Genomic DNA, 13,965 nt, shown 5'->3' with positions numbered 1-13,965 from the left:
ACTTCTTTTCTCATTTTCCAGGGCAGCAATTTTAAACTTTTGTCATTTCATAATTGTATAAAATACAGATTCCTCACTCTGAAGCTAGTATATTACTTTCAGAATCTTGGAATAAGTGAGAGTTAAGAGGTGGCAATCCCTCCATTCCTTGTCTTGTATCTTTTGACTTCTCAGCTCACCCATATCAGTCTACAATTGTATCTGCTCTCCTCAAACAGATGGATATATTTTGTCTTAAAAAAACATGAATTAGGATTGACAAATAAACATGTTTTTTAGATATGTGATGTGATGTTTTGATATACAAATGCATTGTGAAATGATTCCCCCATGAAAATAATTAACCTATCTACCATTTCTCAGAATTACTATTTTATTTTTATTTTTTGGAGAAAGTACTGAATATCTACTCTCTTAGCAAATTTCAAGTAGACATGCCAGTATGGTCACAAAGCTATACATTAGAACTCTTAGAACTTACTAATTTTTTAACTGAAAGTTTATACCCTTTGACTAATATCTCTCCATACTCCTCTGAATCCCAGCTCCAGGAATATGTTTTGATGAGTTTGATTTTTTGGATTTTATATATCAGTCAGAACATTTAGTATTTTTTTTTGCTATGTCTGACTTATTTTACTCAGCAGAATGTCCTCTTGGTTCATCATGTTATCACAAATAGCAGGATTTCCTTCCTTTTTTCTGACTTGAATAATACTCCATATACATATATATGTGAGAGTATATGAATATGTAGTGACATGTATAATATATATTACACATGTGACATATATCATATAAAGTGATTTGAGTAAAGAAAATGTGATATATATACACACATGCATATATATCACTTTATATACTCATTCATCTATTTATGAAGTTAGGCTGTTTTCATATCTTGGCTAATGTGAATTTGCCAATATGTTTATATGAACCTGGGGCTACAGATACCTCTTTGAGATACTGATTCGATTTCCTTTGAATGTATATTCAGAAGTAGGAGTGCTGCATCCTATGTTGGCTCTATTTTTTATTTTTCTGAGGAATTCCATTCTGTTTTCCATAGTTGCTTTACCAATTACCTCCCAACAAACAGTGTACAAATGTTTTCTTTTCTTGACACCCTCATCAACACTTATTACCTATTTTGATAATGGTATCTACTATGCATTAGGGTTATATTTCATTGTGGTTTTAATTTGCACTTCTGTGATGATTAATGATGTTGAATACTTTTTTGTATATCTTTTGGCCCTTTATATGTATTCTTTGGGAAAATATCTGTTTAGGCCATTGGCTCACTTTTAATTCATGTTATTGGATTTTCTGGTATTAGTTGTATGAATTTTTGATTTCCTTAAAGGATTTAAATGAAGAGATTTTACAATGTTAGCAAAGTGTGTGAAAGAGTCATCAGAGTGGAACAGTTTGGAAAATGTGGAAGAAAGCTTAAGTTAGTGGAAAGTTCAAATACCTGTATAGAAGAAGGAGACTGGGTAAAGAACACAGATAAGAGATTAGCCTTCAATAGTAGAAACAGCTTATTTATTGTAATCTGAGAGTGGAAGAATAAATACAAGCATAAATGTACCAGGTAGAAAGGAAAGGAAAGGAGTTCTCATGTGATTGTGTTTATTTTATTGGTCTGTGGGAGGAATTTTCATATGATTAGGAAAATAAGAATATGGTGGAATTGGTAGGTTCTGAGTACAATTAAAGTTTGAAGAGCACTATCAACTATTTCTGCTAAAAAAACTGTACAGTGTATTAAGGATCCACCTGTTATTTATAACTCCAGTTTACATGAAGATGAGATTGCTTTTTTTTTTAAAGTTTTTTTTCTTGTTTGTTTTATTTATTTGACAGGTAGAGTTATAGACAGTGAGAGAGAGAGACAGAGAGAAAGGTCTTCCTCTGTCGGTTCACTCCCCAAATGGCCACTACAGCCGGCGCTGTGTTGATCTGAAGCCAGGAGCCAGGTGCTTCTTCCTGGTCTCCCATGCGGGTGCAGGTGCCCAAGCACTTGGGCCATCCTCCACTGCCCTCCCGGGCCACAGCAGAGAGCTGGACTGGAAGAGGGCAGCCGGGACTAGAACCCGGTGCCCATATTGGATGCTGTGCCACAGGCGGAGGATTAACCAAGTGAGCCACGGCACCAGCCCCGAAGATGAGATTTCTTTTAGCTGTGTCCAGAACCTCACACATAAGAAGAAATAAGGCTGATTGCTCTGTGATTGAAGATTATTATGATGAGTGTGGGGGAAAATAGAAGATAAGTCATTGAAGTTACTATAATGAAATGATTAACATAATAATAATAATAAATAATAAGAATAAAATGTGGCTTTTAGATTGTATGTGGTTATGAGCCATGAGGCTGGGGGTGATGAGACTGAGAGAAAACTGAGAACAGGGATTTAAGCTCCCTATGACATCAAAGAAAAAAGTTTAGTGAAAGAGTTAGAAATTTGTAATTAAGATAAAAATATGTAGGGGCCAGCGCTGTGGCATAGCATGTTGAGCCACTGCCTGCGGTGCCAGTATCCCATATGGCCGTCAGTTTGCGTTCCGGCTGCTCTACTTCTGATCCATTCTCTGCTATGGCCTGGGAAAGCAGAGACTGACTTTTATAGCAAAATGGCTGGAATTGAAGATCATCATGCTAAGTGAAGTAAGCCAGACACAGAAAAATGAATCCCACATGTTTGAAATAAATAAATATATGGAGTATAAAAATTGTGTGAATGTCATATTTTTGGTATATTAAATAGTTGTAAATATTGTCATACTATCTATATGACAATATTACCCTTCTTTCCTCATTTTATGATCTTTGTCATGAATCCCACATTATGTGCTATTAATATCCCTGCTTTCAAGAAAAATAATCTATCATATAGATATGAGGTAAATATAGAGAAAATGCTAACATTGTTAAATCAAATTTTAAAATGCTTCCAGGAACACAAAGAAAAAAAATCAGTATAATTTTAATTAAATACTTTGGCTATTAAGCATTTTTTTAATTTAATTTTTTTATTTGAAAGGTAGAGTTACAGACAGAGAGAGAGAGAGATGGAGAAAAAGGTCTTCTATATGCTGGTTCATTCCCCAAATGGCTGCAGTGGAGAGCTGAGCCAGTTCAAAGCCAAGAGTCTCCTCTAGGTCTCTTACGTGGGTGCAGGGGCCCAGACACTTCGCAATACTCCACTGCCTTCCCATCCCAGAAGCAGACAGCTAGATTAGAAGAGTAGCAGCCCGTATGGGTTGCCGGCATCACAGACAGAGGCTTAGCCTATTATGCCATAGTGCCAACCCCATATTAAGGATATTTATGGTTTTAAAAAATTTCCATCCATTGAGAAAACAGAATTGGTTAATTGGAAATTTAAAATTACAAGGAAAGGGCTGGCACTGTGGGACAGTGGGTTAAACTGCCATTTGCAATGCCTGCATTCCATGTGGGAGTGCCAATTTGAATCTTGGCTGCTCTGCATCTAATCCAACACACTACTAGGAAAGCAGTGAAGATGTCCCAAGTTCTTGGGCCCATGCCACCCAAGTGGGAAACCCAGATAGGGCTCTGGACTCCTGGCTTTGGCCTGGCCCAGCCTTGGCAGTTGCAGTCATTTGGAGAGTGCACCAATGTATGGAAGTGTCTCTCCCTCCCTCCCTCCCTCCCTCCTTCCCTCCCTCCCTCCCTCCCTCCCTCCCTCCCTCCCTCCCTCCCTCCCTCTCTCTCTGCCCACCCTGTGTATGTGTGTCAGTCTGTGGAAAAATTATAAGGGAAAGAAGCTTCTTGAAAATGAACCAGTAGATTACCTGGCAGGCATCCACACGTCCCTCTGGGAACCCCGCACACAACATTCCAGATGTGATGACTCCAGCATATGCCTTTGGACTGTTGCACATCTCATTATCTATAATCTTTATTAATCCTTTTTGGAGTATATTAGGACTTTCCCCTAAAGGAGGAAACATTTATAATTTTGTTAAGGTTATTATTAATCTCTCTGGTATATAACTTTAACACTATGTACAACTTCTAAATCAATGTAAAACAAGTTTTAATTAAGGTTTTGTCACATTTCTCAGTAACCAAGAAGCAACTAATGTTTATGAACATTACTTATGAATATTATATTTAACTGAGTACTAAAATATTCATACAAATATTTAGAAATACTTGAAAAGTACATCCATGTGTGATGGGATTTTTTACTTTTGAATTATTATAAAATATTGTATTTATTACATGTGTGTCCTAGAAAGCAAAATTTAAAATTCATATCTTGAACCATACATTGTATTCTTATTTTTAGTTGAATTTGTTATTGTCATACTAATTTTTTTTTTGACAGGCAGAGTTAGACAGTGAGAGAGAGAGAGAGAAAGGTCTTCCTTCCGTTGGTTCAACCCCCAAATGGCCGCTATGGCCGGTGCGCTGTGCCGATCCGAAGCCAGGAGCCAGGTGCTTCCTCCTGGTCTCCCATGCGGGTGCAGGGCCCAAGCACTTGGGCCACCCTCCACTGCACTCCCTGGCTACAGCAGAGAGCTGGTCTGGAAGAGGGGCGACTGGGACAGAATCCGGCACCCCAACCGGGACTAGAACCCAGGGTGCCGGTGCCACAAGGTGGAGGATTAGCCTGTTGAGCCACGGTGCTGGCCGACTCCAGCTCTTGATTAAAGCTTCATGTTAATGTGCACTTTGGGAGGCTGAAAATGACAGCTCAAATACTTGGGTTCCTGTCACCTACATGGGAGACCTGGCTCCTGACTTCAGCCTCTCTCGGTCTTAGCCATATTGGCATTTGGGGAATGAACTAGCAGATGGCAGCTCTCTCTTCTGTCTCTGTCTCTGTCTCTCCCTCTTTGTCAGTTTTTCTGCCTCTCAATCACTCAGTCAATCAAAATGGTTAATCCTATGTATTTTTTTCTAATTTTACCTATTTTTTCTATGACACGTGCATAAAACATGCTTTATAATTTAGTTATTTCTTATATTTTGTGATTGTCTGTTTTCCCTTACTAAGAAAGCAAGCCTCCCTGCTTTTAGCTAAGAAAACAAACAGGGATATTTATTTTACCCATTAATGTATCCAAGCCATCTAGAATAGTATGTGGTACAAACTTGGTGATCAAAATAAATGTTTGTTAATTGGATAAATAAATAAAATAGAGGCAAATGAATTAAATAATACATTTCTGTAAAAATGCCATTTTGTGGGAACTTGTGGTAAATAGTTCTATGAAATTGTATTGTCTTGTGAATGTTAGGATGCTTTTCAATTATGCATTTTAAAATGTTCTAAAGAAAGTGTTTCTTAGGTTTAGTTGTAATTTTGAGTACTTTTCTCTTTAATTCTGAAAACTCAAACCGTGTGATAGAGGGAGATTAGCAACTCACCGTCAGACTTTAATGTTCCCCATCCTGTGACTACCACTTTTGAATTGTGTGGGAATTTATAAGTAGCTTCTGGAAGACATGCTCTTCGGATCTTACTTGTATATAATACCGGTGAAGACAGATGCACAACAGCAATGTCATTGTCGTGTGCTGGGTAATGGTAGTTTTCATGGATTATAATATCCTTGACAGTTCGCTGTATTTGTGGGTCACTTAAGAGAAGCCCAAAACTTACAGTCCATTCTTTGGGGTCATTGACCCTAAAAAAAAGTAGGTGTATCAGTAAAAAGTCCTGTACATTGGAGTTACAGGCATTTATATCTAAAACTTTGCAAAAATAATTATTTATGGTTTGAATGTCCATAGTGCTTAAAACATACAAAAATGAAGCTATGTGTAAGAGAAAAAATAAAAATAATGATAAAATGAACAGACTTTAAATTACCAAATAAACTATTTTTGTATAGATAACCCTTAGAAATGCCGTTGTAGTTCTTGTTTTATATGGAAGAGAATTAAGGAGATTAGGAAGGCAAGTAAGACAACATAAGATAATAAAATTAAATAAAAGTTGGACAAAGATATGGAACAGAATGAATTGATGGAAATAAAGGAGATAGTTTAAATCCTTTTTTGAATTTTTGATTTTTAATTTTTACTTGCTAATCAAGGATTTACATGTTAAATACTGAGAAATAGTTCTCTTGGGACGTTTTCAAACTTTTTTACTAAAGACATGATAAACAAGTAAACATGATTTGGAGAGTGCCAATTGAGTTTGAGAGGAATTTTTTAAAAAAATTCAATAAACTCTACAGAAAACCAGTGGAAGTTAATGAAAAGAACTATCAAACAAAAGTGTAAAAATCTTTTAGGTAAACAAGGACAAACTTTGGGCACAACAACATATCTTTTAAGAAAATCATCAAGCCGGCGCCGTGGCTTAATAGGCTAATCCTCCGCCTTGCGGCGCCGGCACACCGGGTTCTAGTCCCGGTTGGGGCGCTGGATTCTATCCCAGTTGCCCCTCTTCCAGGCCAGCTCTCTGCTATGGCCCCGGGAAGGCAGTGGAGGGTGGCCCAAGTGCTTGGGCCCTGCACCCGCAAGGGAGACCAGGAGAAGCACCTGGCTCCTGGCTTCGGATCAGCGAGATGCACCGTCTGCAGCGGCCATTGGAGGGTGAACTAACGGCATAAAGGAAGACCTTCCTCTCTGTCTCTCTCTCTCACTATCCACTCTGCCTGTCAAAAAAAAAAAAAAAAAAAAAAAAAAAAGAAAATCATCATTTTAAGTAGAGCTGTGCATATATGGGAGGATGCTGAGTAAATTCAAATGCTTATGACTAAATGAAATAAACCAAATGTAATAATGAGAAAGAAACAGGAGACTCATGTTCAATTTTGGCTTTAATTTCTTCAGAAAACTGATGGAACTCTACCCTAGCAGTTCTCAACTGTGAACAGCTTTGTCACCTGCATTTGGCAACGTCTGGTGACATTTTCGTTTTCAATACCGAGGGATGCTGCTGGTCAGTAAGGACAGGGCTGCTGCTGCATATTCTACAAGGCACAAAACAGCCTTCTGTAACAAAGAATTAGTTTCTGTGTCTTTTTTTATTTTTTATTTGACAGATAGAGTTAGTGAGAGAGAGACAGAGAGAAAGGTCTTCCTTCCGTTGGTTCACCCCCTAAATGGCTGCTACGGCCGGCACTGTGCCGATCTGAAGCCAGGAGCCAGGTGCTTTCTCCTGGTCTCCCATGTGGGTGCAGGGCCCAAGCACTTGGGCCATCCTCCACTGCCTTCCCAGGCCACAGCAGAGAACTGGACTGGAAGAGGAGCAGCTGGGATTAGAACCCGGCGCCCATATGAGTTGCTGGTGCCGCAGGCAGAGGATTAGCCAAGTGAGCCACGGCACTGGCCCCAGTTTCTGTGTCTTTAGTGCCACACAAACTCTGCTCCAGTTTGCCCATATCTGTTATGTTACTTATGAATCATTGAGCAATTCTGAGGCTATATTTCTTAATGTTGGACAATTGGAGACACAGTTATATGGCCATTGTGTCAAAAGACATTATCAGACTTCAGGTACTTGAGTGGCTTTGAGGCCTTCACCTGGGCCAGAGCTTACGTTACAAAGCAGTGAGCAGCAGTCACAAGCCAGTTGTTACTAATCAGAGTGGCTCCGCATCGGTGGACTTGGTTCTGTTGAAGGCTAGCTTGCCAGGGCCATTCCCCTTCCTCAGCATTCAGGCCTCCTGCAATTTTGTTGCCAGAGGGAGTTATTGTGCGTTGTCCACAGCCTGCTCAAAATAGAGTTTATTAGTACTGAAGAAGGTTACTAACACACATTACTACAGTGAGTGAATAATACATTTTTCTATTAACTGAGGGAAATTCACAATCCTAGAGTAGTTAGGATGAATTTAACTGCTGACTTGAGATTTCCTCTCCTATCCCCATTGCTTACATAGACTCCTTGTGACCTGAAGTAAGAACTAGGTGGAAGTAAATGCTTGAATTTAGAAGACAATAATTATATGATAACTAAGTTGCACAAGGAAGTATAAGCTTTTTAATTTTAATGGGCAATTGTTGTAGGGCACTGAGTCCTATGAAAACCACCATAGGAACGTGAGAATGATTATGAATGTGAATGAGATATTGAGGAGACAGAGTGCACAGAGTCACACTCAGGACAAAACACACAACACTTGAGTAGAAGGAATAACAGGTGGTTTCCAAAGTTCTCTGCCTCTCTGCATCAGTATTGTGCTTTGGTGGTTATTTAGTTGCCGAGAAACGGCTAGAATCTTAAGTTTTTAAAGCAAATCTGTAGTAATAGTACAACTTAACTAGAATTTTGTCTGGCTGACTTTCCTTTGCAGACTCTCTTGACTATTTTAACTTTGTTTCAACTGAAGCACTGAGCTTGTCTCTTACATATATGATATCATTAATGGAGATTGTTGTTTCATTAATATATAGTTTTAGAGAAGAGGAACCATATATTTTTCTTCTTAAAAAATGTATCTCCACCATGGAGAGCCTTCTACATAAAAAAAGCTCAACAAATGTTTGTGAAAAAATGTCTATACTGTATATTCAAGAGGCATCATGAAATAAAAATGGTATTCGATTGCAAAATTACTTTTCTGTGAGTATACTCAAAAAATTGGCGAGTGAATAATTTGCCAAAATCAATGCAGGAGGCATAGATTAAAACGGTGGCTTTCAGTAAGAGACAGTTTTGAATACTGCCTCTCTAGGAGAAACTTGGCAATGCCTGGAGACATTTTGAACTTTTGGAAGAGGAGGAGGCTACTGGTATCCAGTGGATATAGACTAGGGATGCTGCTAACTATCCTGTATCACACAGAACATCCCCTAAAACAAAGAATTATTTGGCTGCACCTGGCAATAATACTGAAGTTAATAAATAATTTGGGAAAGTGAGATGGTCAATTGCTTCACAGAGATGCTAATTTATGTCACTGGATGTACTTTGAAATATTCTTTCCTGAGACTGAAAAGGCACTAAAAGCCAGTGGAGAGTCATGTAGACCTTTTTCGAGGCCTTTACTCGTCCTCTGAAGTCCCTTAGCTTGCATATTGCTTCTGATTCTGGGTTATTTTGTTGTGCAATTGAAACCTCAGACTGTTAAGGCATCCTCTTTATAAAAATCATTTAGCTGAATGGGCACTTTTGTGACTGCTATTTCTCAGTGAGAGCTCTCACAAGGACTTCTTGAATGTACTCCCTTTGCTTTCCCTTTTTATTTTCACTCTTTTATGATGGACACTATGGAGGATAAAATACATAATCTAGGACACAGAGGCAGCTCTCAGTCCCTTCTGTATGAATAACTTAAAGGAAGTTGGCTTTTACTCAACTTCATTCAGAGGAATGTAAAAACAGACATTTTTCTGTGTGTTAGGAGAACCTCACCTAAGTAACTCTACTTCCCTGTTTCTGCTGTTATTCAGAATTCCAATATAATTTATATCCGCCCATCAACACCATTCTAAGTTCTCACTTGCTTGTGACTGTTTTGCCTGTTAAGCTTTCAGCCATCATCTCTGTAATATTATCTTGTTATTACCACACTGCCAAAGTCTTACCTGGCACCTTATAGCTTTGTTATATCAAAAGAAATCATACAGCACATTTCAAGGATTTAAAACTATAATGAAGATTTCTGGCTCATAGTTTTGGAATGTCAGCGAATCTAGTGAGTTCTTACAACCTAACTGTCCTTCTGACTTCTACTCCATTGTCTGTTAATGCATTTTATACTTGATCTTAGCCAGAAGGCTGAGAAGCGATATGTTAATGCATTTTAATAAACTCTGTCACATACCAAAGCTCTCTTTCTTTAACCCTGTTTGATTTTTCTTGCTTACCCTTCCTCTTTAAAAAAGTGATCAAAATCCTAGATAGGCCAAGTTGAATTTAGAATATTGATATGGATGGTTGTCTAGTGTTCTTATTGGAAGGGTAGAGAAATTAGCCAATCTCTTTCTTACCACCCCTATATTCCTGTCTTGATTGTTTCCCCTGAACCCGACAGATTCCCAATTGTGGATTTCGATCTTATTGGTATTAAGTCTTTCATTGGAATGATTGGCTTTAGATGTTTTATTAATTGTATGAAAAATAATCAAATATTGTTCTGCATGTATATTTGGGCCAGGTTTTTCAGAAATAACTGTGCTATGACTAGGGGAGATACTAAGAGTATCTATGCCTCCTGCATTGATTTTGGCAAATTATTCACTCGCCAATTTTTTGAGTATACTCACACCTGGTTCTGGTGGGTGATTCTTGAATCAAGCTGCGCCTTTCAGTCTCGGTTCCCAGGTAAAAGCAGTACATCTTCTGATAGCCTGCTCCAGGTTTCAGTGACCCTGGGGATCACATTTCCTAGGGCAGGTGTTGGGAGAATAGAAGCAGAATGCCTTGGGCAGTAATAAAGAAGCTGCTTGCATCCAAGGCAGATTGCTTTTCTGCACAATAGACTTGGTTTGACTTTTAAGATCAGAATTCTGCAATGAATTCCTATTCCTGGAGTTTCCATGAACAAAATAGAAAATACAAATAATTAACATTTATTGAGTGCCTGTTATGAGCCATGCACTCTTTTAAATGCTTTACTTGTATTACCTTATTTTATTTTCACAACACTTGGACCCGAGGCTTTGAAACGTTAAATAACTTATATGTAAATTCATCCAGCTATTTAAGTGGTAGATGCAAGACTCAAAACACATGAGAATAATTTTAGATTCTAAGTTTTAGTTGTTACTTCTGTCTCCAGATCCTCTCTGCCGTGTGATAAATGTGTGCCTCATTTTAAAGCCATAACATCAGTCAATTTGAGACCAACTACAGTGTCCTTCATGCAAGTTTCTAAAAGCAGGCTTCCTGCTATAGCTTTCTTGATACCACACTAACTCTCAAGTGGAAATCTTTTCTGGCATCTAAGGAATTAAGTTTTACTAGATAAATAACTCTTAGTTGATAAACTTACAAGTATTGAGAAGATTTTCTGCCACCGGCATTGAAATATCTACAAGTAAAGGAGAGAAAATGGAAAATTTACATTTATGAATACATTTATTTTAATTTTAGTATTATTTTGTTTTGGGAAATACATTATTGTGTAGACATAATCATCGTATTCAAATTAAAAAAAAGATTTTATTTATTTATTTGAAAGGGAGAGAGAGGAAATAGAGAGAAAGAGAAAGAGAGAGAATCTTCCTTCTGATGGTTGGCTCCCCAAATGGCCACAAACAGCAAAAGCTGGGTCAGGTTGAAACCAAGAGCCAGGAACTCCATCTGGGTCTCACACATGAGTGGCAATGACTCAAGTACTTGAGATGTATCTGCTGCTTTCCACGAACATCAGAAGGGAGCTGCATTAGAAGCAGAGTAGCTGCGAGTGGAACTGACCCTCCCATATGGAATTAGGAGTTTTAAGTGGAGGCTTAACCTGCTGTGCCACAATACCTGCCCCAGCTTACTCAATCTTGATGGTATGTTTCTTTGCTCATATATTAGCACAGAGGGTAATAAAATTTCTTGTATTCATTCTTTTTTCTAAAGAGACTGTCAAATTCCTCATCATTAGTTATAATATATATTATATATAATGTAATATATATTTATATATATATATACCTTAACAAATATTCTAATAACCAGGAGAGAGTAAGACATTATTAGATTTAAGTGATTTTTTATGGTGTTGAATGCATTCTACTATATTTTACTCTTTTTAAAATTGATACCATTTGTGCTGTAAGTTTCAATTACTAGGAACATTCAGTTAAGCATGCCATCCCATTCTTATTTCTTCTGTTTCAAACATAATTTAATTCTGTAATGAAGCAGAAATTTAACATTGCTAATCTCTGGATAGACAAATCATTTCAGATGATGTTACAAAATGAACTTATTTCCTCCCTAGCATTTGGGTATGGTACCTATATCCCTGAGGAATTGCAAACCTGTTTAGTTCATATGGGAAATGTATGAGGAGAGTGTGCATAACTGAGTCATGTTCTAGATTTCACATGCAGAGAATGATAGACCTAGTAGTTCTTTATACTTAACAATTCCTCTTCTAAAAGGAATCATCAGCTACTATACGAATTAAATACTATAAATGTCAAGGCAGGTTCATTTTCATTGTGCTCTTAGATTGCTATTAAAAATGGTGAAGGAGAATCAGTTTTACCTACATGCCAACTACAATTACACATTCTTACATTAAGTTGCACAACAAAACAGGGAAACAAAAGGCTCCTTTAAGCAGAAAGACAACCTGTCTGAACAGAAAGGAAGGAGCAATTGAACTGTCAAGTGTCTCTGAGAAGAGATGAACCACACCTATTTAAAAAAGAAAATCAGCATAGTTCCATCACACCCTCATAACTGCCTTCCAGAGTTTATTAGTTTTATTTGACATGATACTTCTACAGTTCAGTTTTGAGTTGAGTGCATAGTAAAAATATGTTAACTCACATTAAGATTTTTGGAAATATCTAAATTTTTTACCTACCTATTCTGTGCCCTCTACAAAAGAGTCTTTTCTGCTTTAACTGGCTGCCTCCTTCCCTTCTATGAATGCTAAAAAAGGAAAAAAAAAAAAAACCTAACAGCGCTTAGGAGAATTTAATGACAAATGTTCTTTTGGGTATGAGAATAAATTGCTCTTAGGATGCTTACACAGTATTCAAGAGAAGAATCTGCAGAGACTCATCTGAGGATTGTCACAAACAGAGCTATTAATCTTGTACATTAGGTCTATTTGTCTTATGTAATGGGCACATATAGGGGCTTTTTTGTCTTAGCCATCTGGGGCAACATCTTAATCCATACTTTCCTTTTTGTATATATTCCCAGAAATGCCCTTTCTAAAATTAATCAGTAGCCTTCTTTTCAGCATATTCTGTCTCTGAAGATGTTTATAACCAATTATGTTATGAAAACAGTAGCCAACAACCTGGGAGAAATTGGCTCTCACTTACCTAAGTCCACTTTGCAGAACAAGCCAATATATGTTCACTGTGTAATGGTAAATAAAATCTACTTTTATTGAGTGCATAGATTCTGACTAAAATTCGATTACTTTGGAAACTTTCCAAGACTCTTCAAAAGTCACTTATGTTAACCTACCTATAAAACTTTATGTTAACTTACCTATAAAACAGAGGCTGATTATTTTCATCAATAGGAGGGAGTAAGAATTACTATGGGCAAAATAGGCAAAATGCACTGTTGAACATTAGATTAGAAGTAATGCTTAGATGCTCTCTGTATGAATTGTGCTGGGTCTCTGATCACTCATGCTTGCCAATTTTGGATACACTGTTAAGAAGAACTTCTCCAAAACTTTGATTTCCATATACTATTTTTCCTTTTAAAAAAAGTAATCTGAACCATATAATGATAATGAAAACTCAACTGTATGATTCTAAATTATAAGGAAGAATTTTATAGTAGTGATAAATTCATTTCTAATAAAAGTTTTATATAGGCCATGGACTCTAACTCCAGTTAGGTGAATTTACTTCACATGTTTCCTAAAGCTGAGTTAGTTGCTGAATCCTACTTCTCAGGTAGTTTCCCGAGGTATCTCACATTAAAATTTAGAGGAAATCAGTTGTATTCTCTTATGGAATATATTTTATGGGATATTTTGAAATGTCCATATGGTAGATTTCTGAAAATCCTAAAACTATAAGTTAATATGGACAGTAAATAATATATAACTGTATTATTGAATAATAAATGTTTCAAAAAAGTACTTAAAGAAATAACCATTCTCAATGAATGCTTTGTTGAAATGCATTTTGAAATACCTACAGATCTGGTGCTCCACACCTTTCAAGAGACTTGTCAACATTTTCTCTGGAACAGAGTCAAGAATCAGGAAACAAGGGTGTGTGAAGAGCTAAACCACATATAAAAGATCAGTGCAATGAAGCTCATAATTAAACAAGAAGGCCCAATTCACTCTCATTCAAGGGGTATTTGTTTTCCTAATCAT

The 13,965-nt window shown here is 37.2% G+C and overlaps 1 protein-coding gene across 1 annotated transcript in view; it reads right to left on the bottom strand.

Moving 5' to 3' along the window:
* Positions 1-13,965, bottom strand: part of LOC133765717 (transmembrane protease serine 11C-like) — a 69,397-nt gene that overhangs the window by 1,792 nt on the left and 53,640 nt on the right. The window contains exons 6-9 of the mRNA XM_062199257.1: positions 10,939-10,977; positions 7,539-7,710; positions 5,411-5,670; positions 3,826-3,968 (exon numbers count right to left, since the gene is read on the bottom strand). Coding sequence (XP_062055241.1) covers positions 3,826-3,968; positions 5,411-5,670; positions 7,539-7,710; positions 10,939-10,977 — 614 coding nt within the window. The remainder of the gene's footprint in view (positions 1-3,825; positions 3,969-5,410; positions 5,671-7,538; positions 7,711-10,938; positions 10,978-13,965) is intronic.

This window comes from Lepus europaeus, chromosome 8, assembly GCF_033115175.1.
Source record: "Lepus europaeus isolate LE1 chromosome 8, mLepTim1.pri, whole genome shotgun sequence".
In the NCBI taxonomy this organism is placed as follows: domain Eukaryota; kingdom Metazoa; phylum Chordata; class Mammalia; order Lagomorpha; family Leporidae; genus Lepus; species Lepus europaeus.
The sequence above is the reverse complement of the archived record's forward strand: the minus strand, read 5'-3'. Positions and strand labels throughout refer to the sequence as shown.